Below are 24,377 nucleotides of genomic sequence, written 5' to 3' on the forward strand. Positions count from 1 at the left end.
ACTGACCATTGTACTGTATCAATAATGAATAGGCTTCCCAACAGAAAGCCACTAAGTATCAATGTGAAGGTGCCACTTTCCTGGCTAAGTTCCAGACTGTAGGTGTCCAACAGCTGATTAATAGGCACCCTCTATCGATTAAAATTGATGCAAGGCATCTGATCATCTGGGAACTGATGGCGTTGTAGATGTGAGTCTATGATCTTTGGGTTAAGACCAGCTGCACTTATTATATAAATGGAGGAGCTGTCCCCAATATCTGTACTCAATAACCAGAGATTGGAAGTAAAGTGCACAAGTCACATTCCAGAGATTGGTGCTATTTTACAAGTTAGTTTCAATGCCTTAAAGTTTCCTTCACAATGTCACGTACACTTTGACCCGACCGTTGAAATAGCAGACCCAGTGTGCCTGTCAGTTCCTATTTCCCACAACCCTCCTGATATCTCCGACTGAAGAGAATGAATTTATATCTTTTCCAATGGACATTTCATTATCAGTTCTCATCTTTAAAATGCAATTTTTAAAAACATAATAGTGTTAAAAATAAATTTATACTTTTACAAAGAAGCTAATTTTGAAATTATTGGATGATGAGTTTGTGGAAACTTGGATATGAATTTTACAGTAGGGAATTAATTTCCATTGTTAAAGTATTTTCAGTTTAAACTAATAAGCCTGTTATGATTAAATAATTACTTATCAAGAACTGTTTGAAAGTTAAATCAACTTCTATTTTGCCGATGATACATCTTGTAGATAAAAGTTATATGAAACTATTTAATTTTATCTTGGACATTTCACAGAAAGCAGATATTCCTCCAGCTGCCCCCAATTCATCCCAGCAACCTGAATCCATTCCTGTGGTGACCGTGCCCTCTGCAGTCAATACCACAGTAGATCACAGTGTGAGACTGGAGGAGATCGCCCCTCCTCCCCACCGCAACCCTGAGCCCCAGATCGACCCCTACAGCAAACCCAGCCCTGAACCTCCTCGTGTCATTCATTCTGTCAGTCCTGAGAGGCTGAGAGATCCAGAACCAACAGCAACTCGAACTGCAGAACCAACAAAGGTACCACTTGCTGCAAAATCTTCAGCATGCCTTATGTACAGAGCTTCAGCTTGCTAATGCTCAAATCACTTGCTCTGCTTTTGTAGCTGATCACATCATTGCTAAAGTTAGAGGCCAGACCAAATATATATTTTCAACAAAATAACAGCTGCAGTTAATATGACGTAGAGGGGATAGAAACTCCACCAACAAATGTTACTGACCTGCTTTGCAAACACTGTGCAATAGAGTATTTACTCATTATTATAAGGCAACTGCACTAACTCATTAATCAGAAGATTTCTCTTCTTTCTAACAGAGAAGTATTACCCAACACACCAAATTTTAAAAACTAATTGTCAAGCAAGTTGATGGAATTGAAAATGAAAACTAGTCTCCCAATGTTTCCATAGCATCAAGAATTTTTAACAGTTTTTACGCTCATTAGTTGGTTTGGCCTATACCTTGAACTTTTGCTTGTGCACCTTTCCTGCTTTGAAAGCTTTCTGCAGTTCCTTGATTCCTCCTCTTACAAAATACTCTGCTGGGCTGACATCTGTACCTTTCGTGGACTGCAAGTAGCATTGCTGTGGCATGATTGGTGGGATCCTGATGCAATTGCAAACATCATGGTTTCAGACATTTGTTTCACACAGACCCCTTTCAGAGTGAATGTTTGTGTGATCTGTTAACTGACTATTGTAGGATTTGGACCAGAATTATAACATTACACAAAATGCAACTTGTATTTTCCCAGTGGAAAATTCATCCCACTGCATGCTCCCCATGCATCTTTGTAAAGTTGTTTGTCTTCAGATTTTGCTGTGCAGTTTTGAGATTGGTGATTGCTGAAATCTCTCTCTCGATGCTGCCTGGTGAGGTGTCTCTGTATGCCAGCAGGCAGTGCCACAGAACTTAAAGATTGTTTTATTTGCATTTGCAAGTTCTCGACCTTAAAATCAAGGTCTGTCTCTTCTACTGCATTGAGAGTGCTGAATGGCAGTTCATGTTCCCTTGTGTGGACTCCAATGTTCAGAAAGAAAAGACGTTGTCAGATGCCTGATGGTGATAGCAGCTGCCTCTTCCCTCTCTTTGGCAAGACATAGTGCATGTATTAGAAGAGGAAATGAATTTACTTGTTGAAATTCAAGCCTTACAAGATAAAAACAAATTATTTGGCTGAGTTGTAACAGTTTTATTCTGTCTGATGTGTATTGTGATTTTTCAAATACAATGCACTAGATGGCTGTTCACTTGACTGGCAGGCATAACACTGTCAGCTTGCTTCTTAAAGGATGTAATTTTAATCAACCCTCATGCAATTTCCATCATGAATGTGATGGGTAAAACAAATTAGCTTTAAAGGTAAGTGACAATTTTTCCTGCCTATTAACTGGTTGATTTGCCCTATCATAACTTCAGAGCCTTGAAAAGACTAGATAGCAAATTGATTAAGATTAAAGCTTTTAAACCTCATTTACCATTTTATTCAAGTCTCAGTCTACGTAATGTTAGCTTCCATGTTTGATTTACACCTGTCCAGTTCACATCTATCTGTAATTACTGCTGAAGCATCTCAATCTTAAAATATCCCACTATTAATTAACACATTTTCAAAACTAATTTAATAAGTTGGAAACCAATTTTCTTTGCATCCACAAAATCAAAGCAAGCATGCTTCAAAATCAGAAAATGGTGAAATATTGGAAATACAGAGCAGACTCATCCACTTCAGTGAGGAGAAGACAAGTTCACATTTGTTTCTAGATGCTCAGTCAGAGCTTGTGTTTTGATGAAGGGTGCTTTAATCTATGTTCTGCAGGTGGTGTTGAAGCTGCTGTGTATTTACAGCAGTTTTTTAAAATTGCTTTACATCATTGCTTGTCCAATGTCACTGTATGTTTCACTCCCCTTTGCTCTGTAGATGTACAAAAAGGACTCGTACAACAATGAACTTCCAAGGCAAAATTATGATATCAAGCAGCCAATAGGCAACCACCCTGCATTGAGAATTGATAAAGAACAACAGATTTATGAACCAGAACAACAGCAGCACTTTGAGGAGCAGCCTCCTTATCGCCACGAATCACAAGCAAAATACGAACAGCAGCTCTCTCCAGGTTATGGGCCTGTATCACATTATCATGATGATCCACCTAATTACAATGACAATTGGCTACATTATAATGAAAAATCCACTCAGCAGTACCAACCTCCATCGTACTTTGAGGACCAGCATCCACGAGACTATGATCCAAAGCACACTGAACATTACCCAGAACATGACTACCAGCCAGTTCACGAAGAACCACCACCTACAAACTATGAGACCAGATTGCCACGCTATGATAAACCATTTAAAAGTTACAAACCTCAACAGCCACATTACAATGATCAACCCCTTCATGGCTATGATCCTCGTTCTCGATATGAACACAATCCACAAGCATTTCACCCACCAACGTCACGGTCTCCAGAACCCCAGCAGCAGTATTTTGACCCCCTCGTCAGGAACTATGACCAGAGTCAATCCCAAGGCTATAATTCCCTCCCTCGGCAATTTGAACTGGTCCATAACACAGATGCTTCCTTTCCTCCTCCTCCACCTCTACGTCCTAAAGCTGTCGAGCCTATGCATTCCATCAGCAAGCCAATGCCACCACCACCACCCGGAAAGCCAAATGTTGAAGAGGACGTGGACCCAGCAATGAAGCCACAATCAGTGCTTACCCGAGTGAAACTTTTTGAAAGCAAAAAATCCACTTCATCAAAGATGAAGGACCTGACTGAAGTAACACCAGTAAGGGTGGGTAAAAGTCATTAAAAATAACAATATTCAGCATAGTTAAAACTAATTATACCCTTAACAGTTTTTGTTGGGTCTATTTATAGGGTCGTACTCTTTTTGTTTTATAACTTTGGTTAAATTTTGTACCAATTTCCACCTTATTTGAATTCGAATCATTGGGTTCTATAGGAGAGAGAATTCCAGTGATCCATTAGTAATGTAACTATGATGCAGTTTTAACATCATTCTGACAGGTTTCACTATTGTGATTCACTAGATTGGCACCATGGTTAGCACTGCTGCTCCACAGCGTCAGGGACCTGGGTTCAATTCCAGCCATGGGTGACTGTGTGGAGTTTGCATGTTCTTCCCATGTCTGTGGGGGTTTCCTCCGAGTGCTCCAGTTTCTCCAACAGTCCAAAGATATGTAGGTTAGGTGGATTTGCCATGGTAAATGCGCGGGTTATCGGAATAGGGCAGAGGGGAGAGCCTGGGTGGGATGCTCTTTCAGAGAGTTGACAGACTTGATGGGCCAGATGGCTTCTTTCTGCACTGTAGGAATTCTATGGTAACTCTGCTCCAAAGATTTCAAAGAAAATTAAGTCATATTTCAAGTTTAAGCTATATTCCCAACAGTCCTGCTGTTAGATCCATTGACTTCCATTTAAATATTTATTGGAGGTGATCATGACCCTCATTTCATTCTTTCCATTGAATTAAGCGGGAATTGTTGCTGTAGAATTACAGTTACTGCAGTTATCTGGGCAATATGCATTGCTGTTGCATTTAGAAACAAATGTTTATTGCACACAATGAGACCGTTTGGTTTAATATGTCTGTGTTGACGGGGAGATAGCTAATCCAGTCTAATCCTACCTTTCAGCTCTTGGTTTGAAGGTTACGGCATCTCGAGAGTTTTTAAAATATGATAAAGGTTCCTCTACCACTCTTTTAGGCAGACAACTCCAGATCACCAGGTTGACAAACTCGCAGGTTGACAAAGGTCCTGTAACCCTTCTGTCAATTTCTTTAAATATGTACCCTCTGTTTATTGACCCCTCTCCGAATGGATCCTTCCATTCGTTCTGTTTGGACCCCTCCCAATTTTATTTACCTCAGCTGGCATCATAACCCTTTCAATGAAAACAGTTTATTTAACCTTTCCCTGTAGCTAGAATACTCAGTTTCTTTGTGAAATAGTTAATAATTTCAGCTGTATGATTAACCTATTGATTGTTTTGGTAAATATCTAACATTTGAAATATTTTTTCTCAATTTTACAGATCTTTGGTTATGACTTTGGGTCTGTTTTTACAGATGTGTAGGGTTTGATTCTAAAGATATTCAATGCCAAATGATCTGTTTTCTTATTTCAGCCCCCTGAAGTAGCTCCTAAACCGGTGTTAGCTCCAGCTGCTGTTTCGAAGCCAGTCATCCAGCCAATGCCAGAGCAGGAGAAGCCTTCGTATTTATACAGGTGCAGCTGTTATATCTGAGCTCCTGGTGAAGTTATTGTGTTACATCTTAATGATAGAAACAAAAGACTTGAGAGGCTTGCATTTATATAGTTACATTTATATTTGACAGCCAATAAAGCACTTTTTGAAATGTAGCTATTGTTATAACATGGGAAACGTGACAACCAATTTACACACAGCAAGATCCCTCAAACAGGAACGTGATGGTGACCAGTTTTTTTGTGATCGCGATTGAAGTATAAATATTGGCCAGGCCACTAACTATTTGGCGAGAGCGAAGGAGTGAAAAAAATAATGAAATTACATTGCTCGGTGTGGTCCATAGACTACCAGCTAGCAGGAAGGATGGAGAGGAACAAATTTGCAAGGAAATGACAAAAGTACAAGAATTATAGAGTAGTTATAATGGCAGATTTAATTATCTGAATGTTGACTGGGGTGGTAGTCGTGTAAAGGGCAGAGAGGGGTAAAAGTTTCTAGACTCTGTTCAAGAAAATATTCTATAGCAATGTATTTCCAGTCCAATGGGAAAGGAGACATTGCCAAATCTTGTTGTCAGGAAGTAGGACCAGCCAATCAAGTTGATGGTGCATTAGTTCCCCATAACTTTTAAAACACTTCCCACAGTCTGGACATTTGAAAGGTGTCTCATTCGTGTGAACTCGCTGGTGTTACAGCAGGCGAGATGACTGAGTGAATCCCTTCCCACACTCGGAGCCGGTGAACAGTTTCTCCCCAGTGTGTGTGTGCTGAACTGGTCATAGAATCCTTTCCGTCAGCATGGGAACATCTGTGAGGAGATGGTGGAGTACTTATTATCTCACTGGCTTAGCAATCCTGAGACCCAGGCTAATTCTCTGGAGACACTGATACAAATCCCACCATGGCAACAGGTGGAATTTAAATTTAATTAATTAAAAAGCAAAATCCTGGAATTGAAGCCTAGTCTTTGTAATGGTGGCCATGACACTATCATTGATTATTGTAACAGCCAACCTGGTCATTAATGTCCTTTAGGAAAGGAAATCTGCCATCCTTATGCAGGTTAGCTTAAATGTGACTCCAGATCCACAGCAATGTGGTTGAGTCTTAACTGCTGTCTAGGGCAATTGGGGATGGGTAACAATGCTGACCCTGTCAGTGACATGCCAGTGATTATTATATAGGTTAAGGTTGGCTTTGAAAACGAACAAGGGAAAATCCAGAGTAAGAATAATTAACTGGGGAAAAGGTAACTTCAATCGGGCAAGACTGGATCTGACCCAGATAAATCAAAGGTCAGGCAAAACTAAACTAAAGAATGGGCTTCATTTAAAGAAGAGTAGAGTTCCCACACAGTCAGCATATGGGGAAATGTAGGGCCATCAATAGGAATTTAGACAAATTTGCAAGGAAATGATGTCAGGAGAATAAAACAGTTGGTAACCAGGCAGAATGTTCAGAGAGAATTGTAAAAGCAAAGTAAGAGAAGCAAAGAGGAAGAGTATGAAAGAAGACTGACAGCTAACATAGAAGGAAACCTCTGGTGAAAAAGGAGGTAATTCAGGCACTTGGAGGAGTAGGAAGTATTAGATAGGCTGTCTGTAGTTGAAAGTTGATAAGCCACCAGAATCAGATGAAATGCATCCAAGGATACAGAGGGAAGTGAGGGAGAGTGGAAGCTGCACAGGCACTGGCCATAATTTTCTTCCTTAGACTCTTGAGGTGATGTCAGAGGAGAATTGCAAATATTACACCTTTGTTCAAAAAAGTGTTCAGATAAACCCTACAACGACAGGCCAGTCAGTTTAACCTCAGTGAAGAAGCTTCCAGAAAGTATATTTCAGGACAAAATTAATAGTCACTTGGGCAAATGTGGGTTAATATGAAGAAAACTCAGCCTGGATTTGTTAAGGGCAACTCGTGTCTAACTAACCTGCTAGAGTATTTTGATGAGGGTCGTGCTGTTGATGTGATGCATAAGGCATTTGCTCAAGTACCACTTAACATATTTGTGAGCAAAGTTAGAACTCATGGAGTAAAAGGAACAATAGCAACATGGATACTGAGTAGACTGAGTAACAGAATATTTTATGGATGTTTTTCAGACTGGAGGAACTTTTATACTGGCGTTTCCGGGGATCGGTGTTAGGATTCCTGCTCTTTTTGATATATATTAATGACCGAGTACAGGGCATAATTTCAAAATTTATGGATGATGCAAAACTTGTTAGTGTTGTGAACTGTGAGGAGGATAGTGTAGAACCTTTTTAGACAGGTTTGTGGAATGGACGGATAGGTAAGTGGCAGTTGAAATTGAATGCAGAACAAAATGCACATGAAATGAATTCCTATTCTTATGTGAGGAATAAAAGAATGACCAGGGTGAGGTTAGGGCCGGTCAAGGACAGTAGTGGGAACTTGTGTATGGAGTCAGTAGAGATAGGCGAGGTGATGAATGAATACTTTTCTTCAGTGTTCACCAAGGAGAGGGGCCATGTTTTTGAGGAAGAGAAGATATTACAGGCTAATAGGCTGGAGGAAATAGATGTTCGGAGGGAGGATGTCCTGGCAGTTTTGAATAAACTGAAGGTCGATAAGTCCCCTGGGCCTGATGAAATATATCCTAGGATTCTTTGGGAGGCAAGGGATGAGATTGCAGAGCCTTTGGCTTTGATCTTTGGGTCCTCGCTGTCCACGGGGATGGTGCCAGAGGACTGGAGAATGGCGAATGTTGTTCCTCTGTTTAAGAAAGGGAATAGAAATGACCCTGGTAATTATAGACCGGTTAGTCTTACTTCGGTGGTTGGTAAATTGATGGAAAAGGTCCTTAGAGATGGGATTTACGACCATTTAGAAAGATGCGGATTAATCTGGGATAGTCAGCACGGATTCGTGAAGGACAAGTCGTGCCTCACAAATTTGATAGAATTTTTTGAGGAGGTAACTAAGTGTGTTGATGAAGGTAGGGCAGTTGATGTCATATACATGGATTTTAGTAAGGCGTTTGATAAGGTCCCCCATGGTCAGCTTATGATGAAAGTGAGGAGGTGTGGGATAGAGGGAAAGTTGGCCGATTGGATAGGTAACTGGCTGTCTGATCGAAGACAGAGGGTGGTGGTGGATGGAAAATTTTCGGATTGGAGGCAGGTTGCTAGCGGAGTGCCACAGGGATCAGTGCTTGCTCCTCTGCTATTTGTGATTTTTATTAATGACTTAGAGGAGGGGGCTGAAGGGTGGATCAGTAAATTTGCTGATGACACCAAGATTGGTGGAGTAGTGGATGAGGTGGAGGGCTGTTGTAGGCTGCAAAGAGACATAGATAGGATGCAGAGCTGGGCTGAAAAATGGCAAATGGAGTTTAACCCTGATAAATGTGAGGTGATTCATTTTGGTAGGACTAATTTAAATGTGGATTACAGGGTCAACGGTAGGGTTCTGAAGGCTGTGGAGGAACAGAGAGATCTTGGGGTCCATATCCACAGATCTCTAAAGGTTGCCACTCAAGTAGATAGAGCTGTGAAGAAGGCCTATAGTGTGTTGGCTTTTATTAACAGGGGGTTGTAGTTTAAGAGCCGTGGGGTTATGCTGCAACTGTACAGGACCTTGGTGAGACCACATTTGGAATATTGTGTGCAGTTCTGGTCACCTCACTATAAGAAGGATGTGGAAGCGCTGGAAAGAGTGCAGAGGAGATTTACCAGGATGCTGCCTGGTTTGGAGGGTAGGTCTTATGAGGAAAGGTTGAGGGAGCTAGGGCTGTTCTCTCTGGAGCGGAGGAGGCTGAGGGGAGACTTAATAGAGGTTTATAAAATGATGAAGGGGATAGATAGAGTGAACGTTCAAAGACTATTTCCTCGGGTGGATGGAGCTATTACAAGGGGGCATAACTATAGGATTCGTGGTGGGAGATATAGGAAGGATATCAGAGGTAGGTTCTTTACGCAGAGAGTGGTTGGGGTGTGGAATGGACTGCCTGCAGTGATAGTGGAGTCAGACACTTTAGGAACATTTAAGCGGTTATTGGATAGGCACATGGAGCACACCAGGATGATAGGGAGTGGGATAGCTTGATCTTGGTTTCAGATAAAGCTCGGCACAACATCGTGGGCCGAAGGGCCTGTTCTGTGCTGTACTGTTCTATGTTCTATGTATTGTGATGTTTTCATTCAGTAATTGAATTTCTTTACCTGCAGAGGTCCTGAACCTCAGGTAAAACTTCCAGAAGAAGCTCCACGAATAAATCACTACAGTGCAGATGAAGATGAGGAAGATTACAGGAAGCAGCTGTCTTATTTTGGCCGCAGAACTTTGGAGCAGAAGCCAGTAACTCAGCTTCCTGCCAGCAACTTCCCTGAATCTGCCAAATCATCAGAACCTGTACTTCAGTCCAACTACACTGGATACCTGCCCAGGTAAGTACTGCTTTGACAAGTAGAGGTTCAAATTGTTACAAGATTCTATCAGATTTCTTTCCTCTGATGCAGTCACAGACCACCCTTCCTGAGGATAAGATTATAAATTGAGTACTTGCTCAGTTCTGTGCAATTCATTCAAAGGTGCAGAGTCTTCCGACCTAATTTCTGTCCCCGAACTATCTCAGTCTGTGCTTGCCTCGCACAGTAAATATTAACTTGTAGCTGACCTGAGAACAGCTCCCCCCTCCCCATTCCCCACCACCACCACCTCGGTGCTTAGGAATCTACAGGCACTGATTCAACCTGTAATAATTAGTAATGCGACTCTGCAAAGAGTTGTCTGCTCCTAGCCACTAGCTCAGTCCAGTCTGGAAATCTAATGCGATTTCCTGCTGCCTCTCGGTGCTGCTTCTGAACACACTGACTGTCAGAAAAGGTAAGGAAAGGTTTAGTCAGGTCCCTTCAAATAAAACTGATGCAATCTTCCAAAATAATCAGTGTATCACAGTGGCATAAAGGGATAATTCGTCATTCCTTCCAAGAATAGAACTTATCGCATTTGTAACTGAGACCTTGTGAGTAAAGCTGATGAATGTCTTGAAGCCTTTTGTTTGCAGAATGCACTGCCCTTTCAGTTGCTTGTCCTTGGGTATGTATGCTAGTCATTGACAAATCTATTGAATTTTTTGAGGATATAACAAGTAGGGTAGATAAAGGGGAACCAGTACTTCTAGTATACATGGGTTTCCAAAAGGTATTTGATAAGATGCTACATAACGGGCTAATACTCAAGATGAGGACTGATTGGGGTTGGATGTATTATATTAGCATGGGTGAAAGGTAGTTTAATGGACAAGAAACAGAGTGGGTTAGCGAGCATGTTTTAAGTTGAAAGGCTGTAAGTGGTGGAGATCTTAAAGGATCAGTGTTCAGGCCTCAGCTAATTAGAATCTATATTAATGACTTGGACAAAGAAATTGACAGTAATGAATCCTAAGTTTGTTGACAATATAAAGTTAGGTGGGAATATAGTTGTGAAAAGGACACAAAAAAGCTATAAAGAAATATAGGCATGTTAACTGAGTGTACAACTAGGTAGCAGATGGAGTGTAATGTGGGGAAAAATGAGGTTTTCACTTTGATAGGAAGAATAGAAAATCGTATCTTTGAAAAGCAGAACGTTTTTTAAAATATTGATGTTCAGAGAGACTTGGGTGTACTCGTACAAGGAACACAAAGTTAGCATGCAGTGCAGGAAGCAATTAGGAAGGCACATGGGGCTTGGAGTTCAAGAATAAAGAAATCTTATGACAGATGCCTGGGGCTTTGCTGAGGCCATCTGGAGTACTGTGTTCAATTTTGGTATCATACATGAGGAAGAAGATGGTACAACATAGGTTCACCACTTTGGTTCTTGAGATGAGGGTTGTCCTATGATTAGATACTGAGTACATTGGGCCTATATTTTCTGAAGTTTAAAATATGAGCTAATCTCATTAAAACTTACAAGATTCTGAAGGGGCTTGACAAAGTGAAAACTTCAGAGATTGTTTTCCCTGGCTGGAAAACCTAAAATATGGGGGTACAGACTCGGGTTAAGGGGTCAATCCTGTAGGACTGAAATGAGGGGAAATTTCTTCACTTGGGGGGCGTTGTGAATCTTCAGAATCCTCTACTCCAGAAGGTTGTGGTTACTCCATTGTTGATTATATTCAGCATTGAGATCGATAGATTTTGGATTTCTTGGGAAATTAATGGCTATGGAAATTGGGTAAGAGTTTTAACAACATCAGGTTAAAGTCCAACAGGTTTATTTGGTAGCAAATGCCATTAGCTTTTGGAGCGCTGCTCCTTCGTCAGATGGAGTGGATATGGAAATTGGGGCCAGAAACTGAAATTGAAGTAAAAGATCAGTTTTGATCATATTGAATGGCGGAGCAGGCTTGAGGAACGGAATGATCTACTCCTATTTCTTATGCTTGAATGCTCTTATGGATGTCCCCAGAGTGAGATCATTGGTGAGAAGCTGGATAAGGGGCAGTTTAGTTCAATGGGCTTTCACTGTTCAGAACTGAGGCTATCCAAAACTCACTTCACATTGGACCTGAGCAGCTAGCCAGCACTGAGAGTTTGCACTATTGCATTGTCCTTGTCTGCATAGTGTGGAAGTTGATTCTTAATTCTCCTTTCTTGGTTTTTTTCCCCTTTAGTCACAGAACATAGAACAGGCTCTTAAACTCCAACCCCCTGTTAATAAAAGCTAACACACTATAGGCCTTCTTCACAGCTCTATCCACTTGAGTGGCAACCTTTAGAGATCTATGGATATGGACCCCAAGATCTCTCTGTTCCTCCACAGTCTTCAGAACCCTACCTTTGACCCTGTAATCCACATTTAAATTAGTCCTACCAAAATGAATCACCTCACATTTATCAAGGTTAAACTCCATTTGCCATTTTTCAGCCCAGCTTTGCATCCTATCTATGTCTCTTTGCAGCCTACAACAGCCCTCCACCTCATCCACTACTCCACCAATCTTGGTGTCATCAGCAAATTTACTGATCCACCCTTCAGCCCCCTCCTCTAAGTCATTGATAAAAATCACAAATAGCAGAGGACCAAGCAGTGATCCCTGTGGCACTCCGCTAGCAACCTGCCTCCAATCCGAAAATTTTCCATCCACCACCACCCTCTGTCTTCGATCAGACAGCCAGTTACCTATCCAATCGGCCAACTTTCCCTCTATCCCACACCTCCTCACTTTCATCATAAGCCGACCATGGGGGACCTTATCAAACGCCTTACTAAAATCCATGTATATGACATCAACTGCCCTACCTTCATCGACACACTTAGTTACCTCCTCAAAAAATTCAATCAAATTTGTGAGGCACGACTTGCCCTTCACGAATCCGTGCTGACTATCCCAGATTAATCCGCATCTTTCTAAATGGTCGTAAATCCCATCCCTAAGGACCTTTTCCATCAATTTACCAACCACTGAAGCAAGACTAACCGGTCTATAATTACCAGGGTCATTTCTATTCCCTTTCTTAAACAGAGGAACAACATTCGCCATTCTCCAGTCCTCTGGCACCATCCCCGTGGACAGTGAGGACCCAAAGATCAAAGCCAAAGGCTCTGCAATCTCATCCCTTGCCTCCCAAAGAATCCTGGGATATATTTCATCAGGCCCAGGGGACTTATCGACCTTCAGTTTATTCAAAACTGCCAGGACATCCTCCCTCCGAACATCTATTTCCTCCAGCCTATAAGCCAGTAACACCTTCTCTTCCTCAAAAACATGGCCCCTCTCCTTGGTGAACACTGAAGAAAAGTATTCATTCATCACCTCGCCTATCTCTACTGACTCCATACACAAGTTCCCACTACTGTCCTTGACCGGCCCTAACCTCACCCTGATCATTCTTTTATTCCTCACATAAGAGTAAAAGGCCTTGGGGTTTTCCTTGATCCGACCCGCCAAGGACTTCTCATGTCCCCTCCTAGCTCTCCTAAGCCCCTTTTTCAGCTCGTTCCTTGCTAACTTGTAACCCTCAATCGAGCCATCTGAACCTTGTTTCCTCATCCCTACATAAGCTTCCCTCTTCCTTTTCACAAGACATTCCACTTCTTTCTGAACCATGGTTTCCTCACTCGGCCATTTCCTCCCTGCCTGACAGGGACATACCTATCAAGGACACCCAGTATTTGTTCCTTGAAAAAGTTCCACTTTTCATTAGTGCCTTTCCCTGACAGTTTCTGTTCCCAACTTATGCCCCCTAATTCTTGCCTAATCGCATCATAATTACCTCTCCCCCAATTGTAAACCTTGCCCTGCCGTACGGCCCTATCCCTCTCCATTGCAATAACAAAATACACCGAATTGTGGTCACTATCTCCAAAGTGCTCTCCCACAACCAAATCTAACACTTGGCCCGGTTCATTTCCCAGTACCAAATCCAATGTGGCCTCACCTCTTGTCGGCCTATCCACATATTGTGTCAGGAAACCCTCCTGCACACACTGCACAAAAACTGCCCCATCCGAACTATTCGACCTACATGATCTATTCGATCATGAAAGCATCATTGCTGGTTAGTCCTGTGATACCAAGCACCCTTTATTCTAAACTGTGCAATAGAAACTAGAAGTAGGAGGAGGCCATTCAGCCCCTCGAGCCTGCTGTGCCATTCATTTTGATCATGGCTGATCATCAAATTCAATATCCTGATTTCCCCCCACCCCCCCCCATTTCCCTTGATCCCTTTAGCCCCAGGAGCTATATCTAATTTCTTGAAATCAGACAAAGTTTTTGCCTCAACTACATTCTGTGGTAGTGAATTCCACACATTCACCACTCTCTGGGTGAAGAAATTTCTAAAAGGTTTACCCCTTATCCTCAAACTATGACCCCTAGTTCTGGACTCCCCTACCATTGGGAACATTCTTTCTGAATCTACCCTGTCTAACCCTGTTAGAATTTTATAAGTTTCTATGAGATCCCCTCTTCACTCTTCTAAACTCCAGAAAATATAATCCTAACCGACTTAGTCTCTCCTCATATGACAGACCTGTCATCCCAGAAATTAGTCTAGTACAGCTTTGCTGCACTCCCTCTTCAGCAAGGACATCCTTCCTTGGATAAGGACTCCAAAATTTCACACAATACTCCAGATGTGGCCTCACCATCGCCTTATAGAATTGCAGCAAAACATCCCTTTTCCTATACTCAAATCCTCTCGCTGTGAAGGCCAACATACCGTTTGCCGCTTTTACTGCCTGCTGTACCTGTGCGCGCGCTTTCAGCGACTGATGCACGAGGACACCAAAGTCTCGCTGAGTATCCAACTCTCTTAATTTACACCCATTCAAGTAATAATCTATTTTTCTATTATTGCTCCCAAAGTGGATAACCTCACATTGATCCACATTATACTACATTTGCCATGCAGATGCCCACTCACTCAGCCTATCCAAACCACGCTGAAGCATCTCTGCATCCTCCTCACAGCTCACCTTGCCACCCAGCTTTGTATCATCTGCAAATTTACAGAGAATGCATTCAGTTCCCTCTTCCAAATCATTACTATATAATGCGAACAGTTGGGATCCTAGCACAGATCCCTGCGGAACCCCACTAGTCACTGACTGCCAATCAGAAAAAGACCCATTTATGCCAACTCTTTGCTTCCTATCTGCTAACTAGATTTCTATCCATCTCAAGATATTATCTGCAATCCCATGTGCTTTAAATTTATGTAATAGTCTGTTATGTGAGACCTTGTCAAAGACTTTCTGAAAGTCTAAATAAATCACATCCATTGGTTCTCCTCGGTCAACTCCACTAGTCACATCCTCAAAGAATTCCAGTAGATTCGTCGAGCATATTTTCCCTTTTATAAATCCATGCTGACTTTGTCTGATTATACCACTGCCTTTAAAATGCTGAGTTATGAAATCCTTGATAATGGACTCTAGCAACTTCCCCAGTACCGACGTTAGGCTCACTGGTCTATAGTTCCCTGTTTTCTCTCTACCTCCCTTTTTGAACAGTGGGCTTACATTAGCTACCCTCCAATCTGTAGGAACTATTCCAGAGTCCAAAGAATTTTGGAAAATAGCCACCAGTGGATCTACTATTTCCAGGGCCACTTCATAGTCATGAAAATTCCTTAATTATAATAGAAACTGCTGGAAAGACTCAGTAGGGCTGGCAGCATCTGAGGAGAGAGAAACAGAGTTAATGTTTTGAGTCCATATGCCATCAGAAGGTAATCCATTAATCAATTTTTATTACTTGTACAAAGAACAAAGAACAGTACAGCACAGGAAACAGGCCCTTCGGCCCTCCAAGCCTGTGCCGCTCCTTGGTCCAACTAGACCAATCGTTTGTATCCCTCCATTCCCAGGCTGCTCATGTGACTATCCAGGTAAGTCTTAAACGATGTCAGCGTGCCTGCCTCCACCACCCTTCTTGGCAGCGCATTCCAGGCCCCCACCACCCTCTGTGTAAAAAACGTCCCTCTGATGTCTGAGTTATACTTCGCCCCTCTCAGCTTGAGCCTGTGACCCCTCGTGATCGTCACCTCCGACCTGGGAAAAAGCTTCCCACTGTTCACCCTATCTATACCCTTCATAATCTTGTACACCTCTATTAGATCTCCCCTCATTCTCCGTCTTTCCAAGGAGAACAACCCCAGTCTACCCAATCTCTCCTCATAGCTAAGACCCTCCATACCAGGCAACATCCTGGTAAACCTTCTCTGCACTCTCTCTAATGCCTCCACGTCCTTCTGGTAGTGCGGCGACCAGAACTGGACGCAGTACTCCAAATGTGGCCTAACCAGCATTCTATACAGCTGCATCATCAGACTCCAGCTTTTATACTCTATACCCCGTCCTATAAAGGCAAGCATACCATATGCCTTCTTCTCCACCTGTGTTGCCACCTTCAAGGATTTGTGGACTTGCACACCTAGGTCCCTGTGTGTTTCTATACTCCTGATGACTCTGCCATTTATTGTATAACTCCTCCCTACATTATTTCTTCCAAAATGCATCACTTCGCATTTATCCGGATTAAATTCCATCTGCCACCTCTCCGCCCAATTTTCCAGCCTATCTATATCCTGCTGTATTGCCCGACAATGCTCTTCGCTATCCGCAATTCCAGCCATCTTCGTGTCATCCGCAAACTTGCTGATTACACCAGTTACACCTTCTTCCAAATCATTTATATATATCACAAATAGCAGAGGTCCCAGTACAGAGCCCTGCGGAACACCACTGGTCACAGACCTCCAGCCGGAAAAAGACCCTTCGACCACTACCCTCTGTCTCCTATGGCCAAGCCAGTTCTCCACCCATCTAGCCACTTCTCCTTGTATCCCATGAGCCTTAACCTTCTTAACCAACCTGCCATGAGGGACCTTGTCAAATGCCTTACTGAAATCCATATAGACGATATATTCTAGAATATATTTGAAATTTTAATTTCTTCCATCATTCTATTTGTCCACTTGTAAATCTCGCTTTCTATCTTGTCCCCACTCCACCATGCCCCCACACACCTCTCACTGGGGCCATCTGCCACAATCGATCTCTTAATTGATGCTACAAGCACCATTCTCAGCCTTTATCACCACCATTTACATTCCCTTTGTCTTTTTGTGTATGACGTCTTGGTCAATTACACAAACCCCCTGACCCTTGGAGTATAAATCTCGTTCGATTTTCTTCGTCTTCATAAGAACTAGGAGCAGGAGTAGGCCATCTGGCCCCTCGAGCCTGCTCCGCCATTCAATAAGATCATGGCTGATCTTTTTGTGGACTCAGCTCCACTTACCCGCCCGCTCACCATAACCCTTAATTCCTTTACTGTTCAAAAATTTATCTATTTTCAGCTCTGATGTAGGGTTATCCAGACTCTACGTTGGCTCCGTTCTCTCTCCACAGATGCTGCTGGACCTGCTGAGATTTTCCAGCATTTTCTGTTTTGTGCCTGGAATAAGGAGGTTCATTGGCATCCCTGAATGTTTGATTTGTGTGAATTGAACTGCTGCTGTTTGCAGACGTTTACCCTGTTTACACTTTTGAGGGGGAAGGGGCAAAAGTCCAAATCAACAACTATGAAACTTTTAAGTTTTTTATCCTAAGTGTACAAGTCTGTTTCAAATTAGCTCTATTTGCTAAAAGAGTGGTTTAGTGTGGTTGATTCACAACAAGAACTAAATTTTAAACAGCCCAGGCTGCATCTTCATGTATGCTGAGATATCCTCCGAATACAGAACTGAATCTCATTCGATGAGGTATAGGCTCACCTTGTGTTGGAAAACTATAATCTTTGCACTGTTCCTGTTCAGTGCTAATACTTCTCTCAAATGTCAAATTGTTAAGTGGTATGTACCAGAGCCTGTAGGATTTGTCCAGCAATCTTGAGTGGACCTGCAATTACATATTGGGTGAACTGTACCATGTTGCTGGATTTGAGAATTAGTATGCTTGTGATGGTAACACCCGTGTTTTTACTATTTCTGCTTGTATTTACAAATTAAGCCAATGTAGAAACATACTTTGCTACAACGGGTGATATTGTTTACAGGGGTACGCCAACAAACTTTGATCATGTGGTCAAACCTAGTATCATTGAGAAGAAATATGACTCTACGCCTCAACAGTCCAACCTTCAGTCCCGTTATGGACCAACACCTCAACCCAGTTTGAACTCTTCAGTATCCCTGCCAGTGCATCCCAAGCTTTCTCCGACTGAAGGTAATGCTGTTTCTCCCCCAAGTTTATTGTGAATGCAATTGTCTGTGCTTTGAGATACCAAGTTAGGAAATAGTTGCCCATCTGATAAATGAATCTGCTTATAACCTTTCAAACATCGCACATAGCTGCAGAATTCAACACACCCAAAGTTAATATGGAGAACCATGTTCAAGCCAATGAGTTATTCTGTATTGCAAAGAAGGATTTGTTTTTAAACTACAGCAGTATAAAGAAAAGAGAAATCCCATATTTCACAAGCATTGACATAAATGACCAGTTGATCTGTTTTGGTGCCATATGAGGGATAAATATTGGCCCAGGACATCAGGAAAACTGCCCTTTTGTCTTTGAATAGCAATGTTGGACTTTTGAATGGGCAGATGGAGCCTCGGTTTAATGTCTTTCAGAGAGTTAGCACCTTCAGCAGTTCAGCACCTACTTATTACTTCACTGGAGAGCTATACTGCGTTATAGGTCCAGTTCCTGCATGGGGCTGCACAAACCTCCAAGTCATTATAGAATTGTATTGTGGTACTTCCCCTTGCCCCTGTTAATGTATCGGGAGTATTTGTGGCAATCTCAGGCTTTGATCAGAAATTGTTCTGAATGCAAAGTCTTTGAGATTGAATGGTATGTGTACTCTTCCCTCAGAGGTCCTATCACCTGCACCTAAGAAATACAAAAGAAAGGCCAACCCTCCGCCTGTTTTATGAACAAAGAACAAAGAACAATACAGCACAGGAACAGGCCCTTCGGCCCTCCAAGCCCGCGCCGCTCCCCGGTCCAGGATTGAATCCTGAATCCAGGATCCCCGCCCAATTTTCCAGCCTATCTACATACCAATATCCTATCCACCGAGCTGTCCCTCACAGCTACGATGCTTTGTTCATTACAACCTATTAACTCACCCCCACCCCCCCATTCCAGACCATGTGATCTCCAGGGAGAGGCGAAAACCCAGAGTGAAAAACCCCAGGGCCAATATGGGGGAAAAAAAAATCTGGGAAATTCCTCTCCGACCCCCTGAGGCGATCGAAACGAGTCCAGGAGATCACAATGGCCCTGATCGGAAAATGCTTCCCAACCCTAGTCATTTCCACTTCCACGAACACCATATGAATTCCCTGCCCCCGAGACAGGTTCCCAACTATCCGCAGTCTCGCTCTGTACTGGCACCAGCAAGATGATCATAGAATGAAGCCTTGAAACGAGAAACAAGGAACAATTAGCCCGCGCCGCTCCCTGGTCCAAACTAGACCACTCTTTTGTATCCCTCCATTCCCACTCCGTTCATATAGCTGTCTAGATAAGTCTTAAACGTTCCCAGTGTGTCCGCCTCCACCACCTTGCCCGGCAACACATTCCAGGCCCCCACGACCCTCTGTGTGAAATATGTCCTTCTGATATCTGTGTTAAACCTCCCCCCCTTCACCTTGAACCTATGACCCCTCGTGAACGTCACCACCGACCCGGGGAAAAGCTTCCCACCGTTCACCCTATCCATGCCTTTCATAATTTTATACACCTCTATTAAGTCTCCCCTCATCCTCCGTCTTTCCAAGGAGAACAACCCCAGTTTCCCCAATCTCTCCTCATAACCAAGCCCCTCCATACCAGGCAACATCCTGGTAAACCTCCTCTGTACTCTCTCCAAAGCCTCCACGTCCTTCTGGTAGTGTGGCGACCAGAACTGGACGCAGTACTCCAAATGCGGCCGAACCAACGTTCTATACATCTGCAACATCAGACCCCAACTTTTATACTCTATGCCCCGTCCTATAAAGGCAAGCATGCCATATGCCTTCTTCACCACCTTCTCCACCTGTGACGTCACCTTCAAAGATCTGTGGACTTGCACACCCAGGTCCCTCTGCGTCTCTACACCCTTTATGGTTCTTCCATTTATCGTGTAGCTCCTCCCTACATTATTCCCACCAAAATGCATCACTTCGCATTTATCAGGATTGAACTCCATCTGCCATTTCCTTGCCCAAATTTCCAGCCTATCTATATCCTTCTGTAGCCTCTGACTATGTTCCTCACTATCTGCAAGTCCTGCCAGTTTTGTGTCGTATGCTTTCCCTCCGATGTAAATTCCTGTGTGTGTCCAGAGATCAGATAATTGTGTGGGGTTCCCACAGACCAGAATTCAGTTTCTGCTTCCCCAATGGGTGCATGTCCTACACGGATCAGTCAGCCCCAAAGTGAGGCTCATGTTTCAAGTGAGAGCTTTGTACTCTGTTTTTTAAAAAAAAAAAATTATTTTAAATCTAGCTTGTGTTGTTAATTCTCCTTTATTGTTCCTGCCATCAAGAATAGACAGAAACAAGAGGAACAAGTTCAAACATTTGCCTTTTTACTTTAATCAGATTTTCTGTGTAAGACTCCAATTTAAATGCTAAATATGCTTTGAAATGCATTTTATCGATGGAAAGTTTCTATTTACTAATGTTTAAAAGCATATTGAAGGGCAGTGGTGTTCTTCCTGCTGTGTGTCATGATCTCAGTTAGGTTACAATTGACTCCAGCAGAAAGTGACTCCGTATGGACCTCGGGCAGAGTTCAGGTCAAGCTGCACTGTGATGACTTAATACTTGTGAACAATTGTTGTTCAAGTCCATGTGTGAGAAACATGCACGTCCATGAGTAGTTTGATAGACGGATCCTGTACCCGAGAGAGAGAGTCGACACCTTGCCTGACATGTTGGCACAGGCATGATGGGCTGAATGGCTTCCCCCATTCTGTATCATTCTATGATTCTTTATGCATTGAGGAGAAGTTAACCAAATTCTTACTGTTGTTTTCTTCTTTTCAGTGAGCTCTGTGTCACGGGATATACCCAGCGTTCTCCAGTCAAAGCCGGAACCCCCTCCTCAAAGTAAACCCCAAGCTTTCAGGCCCAATGCTCGGGATGAAACTGTTCATTCAAATTTTTATCCTCAGAAAAGCTTCCCAGTTTCTGAAAGAGCCCCTGTGAATGGAATGGAACAGCCGCACAAGCAGGCAGCTACAGCATACAACCGCTTCACCCCAAAGCCATACACAAGTGCCGCACGGCCCTTTGAACGCAAGTTTGAGAGCCCAAAATTTGATCACAACCTCCTACCCAGTGAACCTCAGATACAACCGAAACCAGAGCCTCTGCCAAAAGCACACAGCTCTCCCCAGCCTCCAGACTTTGACAGTGGCACTGACACATTCCCCAAGCCATCTGACCACAGACCTAAGTATCAGGCAAACAACATCCACGCAATACCTAAAGCCATTCCTGTAAGGTAAGAGCCTGAAGCAGCATTTGTGTAAAGAATGGATGCTCAAGGATGTTTGGAACTATTTTAATGTTTTTTTTTCAGTGAGTCTTCAAAGAAATCACATTGCAGTATCCATTTCCGTGTCTCAAATCAGCTAACATACATTTCATTGATTTTAACTCCTGGAGCACCCGTCCTCAGCTGGAATGTTTGAGGATCAGTAAAAATAATTAGGAGAGGGCCAATTTCAACCTGGTGAACATGAATGTGGCGTAAGTAAATTGGAAGGAAGTTTGATGGGCAGAACTGTAATTGGAACAATAAGCTGTCTTTACAGAGTAGATAGATTAGTTGAAGTACTTTCTCAACAGGGGGAAGAGGTAAAACAAAAAAAGGCAGAATACGCGAGAGAAGGAAAAAGATGGATAGTAAGATGAAACAGCAAAAAGGATGTTTATGACAGATGTCAGATTGATTAATATAAGTGAGAACCAGGCTGAATGTAAAAAGTTCAGAGGCAAAGTGGAAAAAATATGAGCAGCAAAGATGGGAGTATGAGAAGAGACTGGCAGCCAACATAAAAGGGAATCCATAACACTCTACAGTTTAGGCATTTAAACAGTTGGTAGCATCTTTCCATCTGTGAGAGATGGCAGGACTTCAGCTTCAGAAATTTGGTGAGGTCACATGAGATCATCTGCTTCACTTTTTTAATGGTTGAACAAACTGAAGGGCTAAAGTGTTCTCTGAATTTGTCTTTTGGCTTCATAGCCTGGGCAGGATTTGAAGACAGAGACTTGCCCAACAGCTGCATCTCCCTTGACCTTACAGACAAATCCAAACGGACCTTATGTCTGAAACCCACTCAGTTGCAGGAGTTGCCAGAAGGTCCTTGCTAAAAAGGGGTCACCAGCAGCCTATAGAACTCCACTGCAGTACTGATGACTGTCCTGAGCCGGAGCCATTGCAGTGAGCACTATTTGATCCATGGCTGGTTGATGGACACTAGGGCATGTCCACACACTGATGGCCCTATGTATCACATCTCTGAGAGCCAACGTTCCATTGAGATCCCCTGTAGTTCAGTCTAGTTGACGTGTGATAATGAAAGGCACTGCAGGTGGTCTTGGTGATGCAGAGGCCGTGTACTGGCAGGAGCGACTTATACACTCAGCTCTCTCTTCACAGTAAACTAGCCAATGGCTGTGGGTCATGTGACTGCACTTGATGCAAATTACCACCCTGTGGCAAAATCACTGTCACACACTATCTGTTCTATGGTTGAGGCGAAGCTCACTAGCTGCATTGCTGTAAAGGTTCTGCATGGGAACTGATTGCACCATCAGAGCAATATATAAATATTGCTGGAAGAGATGTTGCCAAAGTTCTTCATCTTGCACCAGTCAGAACAAATGGAAGAATGCCACATTTCAAATGATCACAACAATTCATATCACAGGAAAAAGGATGCTGATTGGTTGGCAAGCCAGCTATGCTTGGCTGCGATGTTGCCATAAAGAAAGCAATGGGAAACCATAGACTCCCCAGGCTTCTGGGTAATACAAAAAGATGCACTGTTTGAACATGTTCCCCTCAATTGCAGAGAGCAGAGTCCTGTGTATGAACGTATATCACTTCTAGCAAGTGTAAATGAGCCATTCCTGATTATCTTAAATTGGTTGATATAGTTATTAGCACGCCAAAGATTGTTTAGCAAATGCTGCCCAATCGCGGAATCCATTATTATGAGATTATTAATTAACCTTCTGTCCCCTTTATCATCTTTTCTCAATGCTGTCCATTGCTGATTACCTTCTGTTCTGATAACACACGTGAAATATAACTTCTTTCTCCAGAAATGCCCGAGTGCTTCCTGCATTTTGGTTTTGTTTGATTTCCAGCATCTGCAGCTTTTGCTTTTACCTTGTGATATATTGACTGCTGCAGCATTTAGAGCAGAAAAACCTATGGACATTCCAGCACTTTGCCCATTTACAATCTGAAGTGTAATGTGACCAGATCTGGTTTTTGTAGGATTGTCCCCAGCAGTAGTTAGCACCTGGGTTGGAGCAAGTATTCTGTACAAAATATTATATTTGGTTTACTCGTGTAAAATTTTGCTTTGGAGCATTTAATCTGATTTATTTTGTGTTTTCATGTTATAGAAGGTAACATTCTGGCATGGATAGAGGATTAGCTAACTAACAGGAAGTAGCGATAATAGGGTCTTTCTCAGGTTGGAGGGCAGTAACCAGTGGAGTGCCACAGGGATCAGTGTTGGGACCACAGCTCTTCACAATATATATTAATGATACTGTGGCCAAACTTGCGGATGATACTGAAAGGGTTAAATTCCTTTAATTAAAAACAGCTGTTTAAGAGAACTCCATGACTTGGTCTGGTTACTTCAAGTAAAGTAAAGTTTATTTATTAGTCACAAGTAAGGCTTACATTAACACTGCAATGAAGTTACTGTGAAATTCCCCTAGTCGCCACAATCCGGCGCCTGTTTGGGTCAATGCACCTAACTAGCACGTCTTTCAGACTGTGGGAGGAAACCGGAGCACCCGGAGGAAACCCACGCAGATACAGGGAGAACGTGCGAACTCCACACAGACAGTAACCCAAGCCGGTTCGTATTCAAGGATACGATGTTGTGATCAATTACAAAGACTGAATGTCAAAACATGCAGCAATACAAAGATGGGAGGGAAGGCAGAATGTAAAGAGGATATAAATAGTTTACAGAGAGATATTGACAGGATAAGTGAGTGGGCAGAAAATTGGCAAATGGAGTTCAATGTGAAAAGATGAGATTGTCCATTTTGGAAGAAAGAATGAGAAGGAGAGAGAGAATGCAGAAAGCTGTCGCACAAAGGGACTTTGTTCTTGTCCATGAATCCCAGAAAGTTAGCGTACAGGTGTAGAAGATAATAGGGAAAACTGGCTTTTATTTCAGAAGTAAAAAGATGTTGCTGCAACTGCACAAGGTACAAGTGAGGCCACATTCAGAATATTGTGTACAGTTTTGGTCCCCTTATTTAAGGAGAGGTGGAAAATCCCACCCAAAGAGTGGTAAATATTTGGATTCTTTAGCCCAGGAAGCTGTGGAGGTTGAATCCTTGAACATTTTCA

At 42.7% G+C, this 24,377-nt stretch overlaps 1 protein-coding gene across 6 annotated transcripts in view; it reads left to right on the forward strand.

Moving 5' to 3' along the window:
• The window catches only part of tjp1a (tight junction protein 1a), a 162,767-nt gene that overhangs the window by 127,798 nt on the left and 10,592 nt on the right, over positions 1–24,377 (forward strand). For 5 of the 6 annotated variants that reach the window (XM_078199854.1, XM_078199857.1, XM_078199858.1 and 2 more), the window contains exons 20-25: positions 807–1,073; positions 2,977–3,858; positions 5,217–5,317; positions 9,494–9,712; positions 17,821–17,990; positions 20,807–21,266. In XM_078199854.1, coding sequence (XP_078055980.1) covers positions 807–1,073; positions 2,977–3,858; positions 5,217–5,317; positions 9,494–9,712; positions 17,821–17,990; positions 20,807–21,266 — 2,099 coding nt within the window. The remainder of the gene's footprint in view (positions 1–806; positions 1,074–2,976; positions 3,859–5,216; positions 5,318–9,493; positions 9,713–17,820; positions 17,991–20,806; positions 21,267–24,377) is intronic. The other variant, XM_078199859.1, reaches the window with a different exon arrangement.

The sequence above is a fragment of the Mustelus asterias genome, chromosome 29 (genome assembly GCF_964213995.1).
Source record: "Mustelus asterias chromosome 29, sMusAst1.hap1.1, whole genome shotgun sequence".
Taxonomy (NCBI): Eukaryota; Metazoa; Chordata; class Chondrichthyes; order Carcharhiniformes; family Triakidae; genus Mustelus; species Mustelus asterias.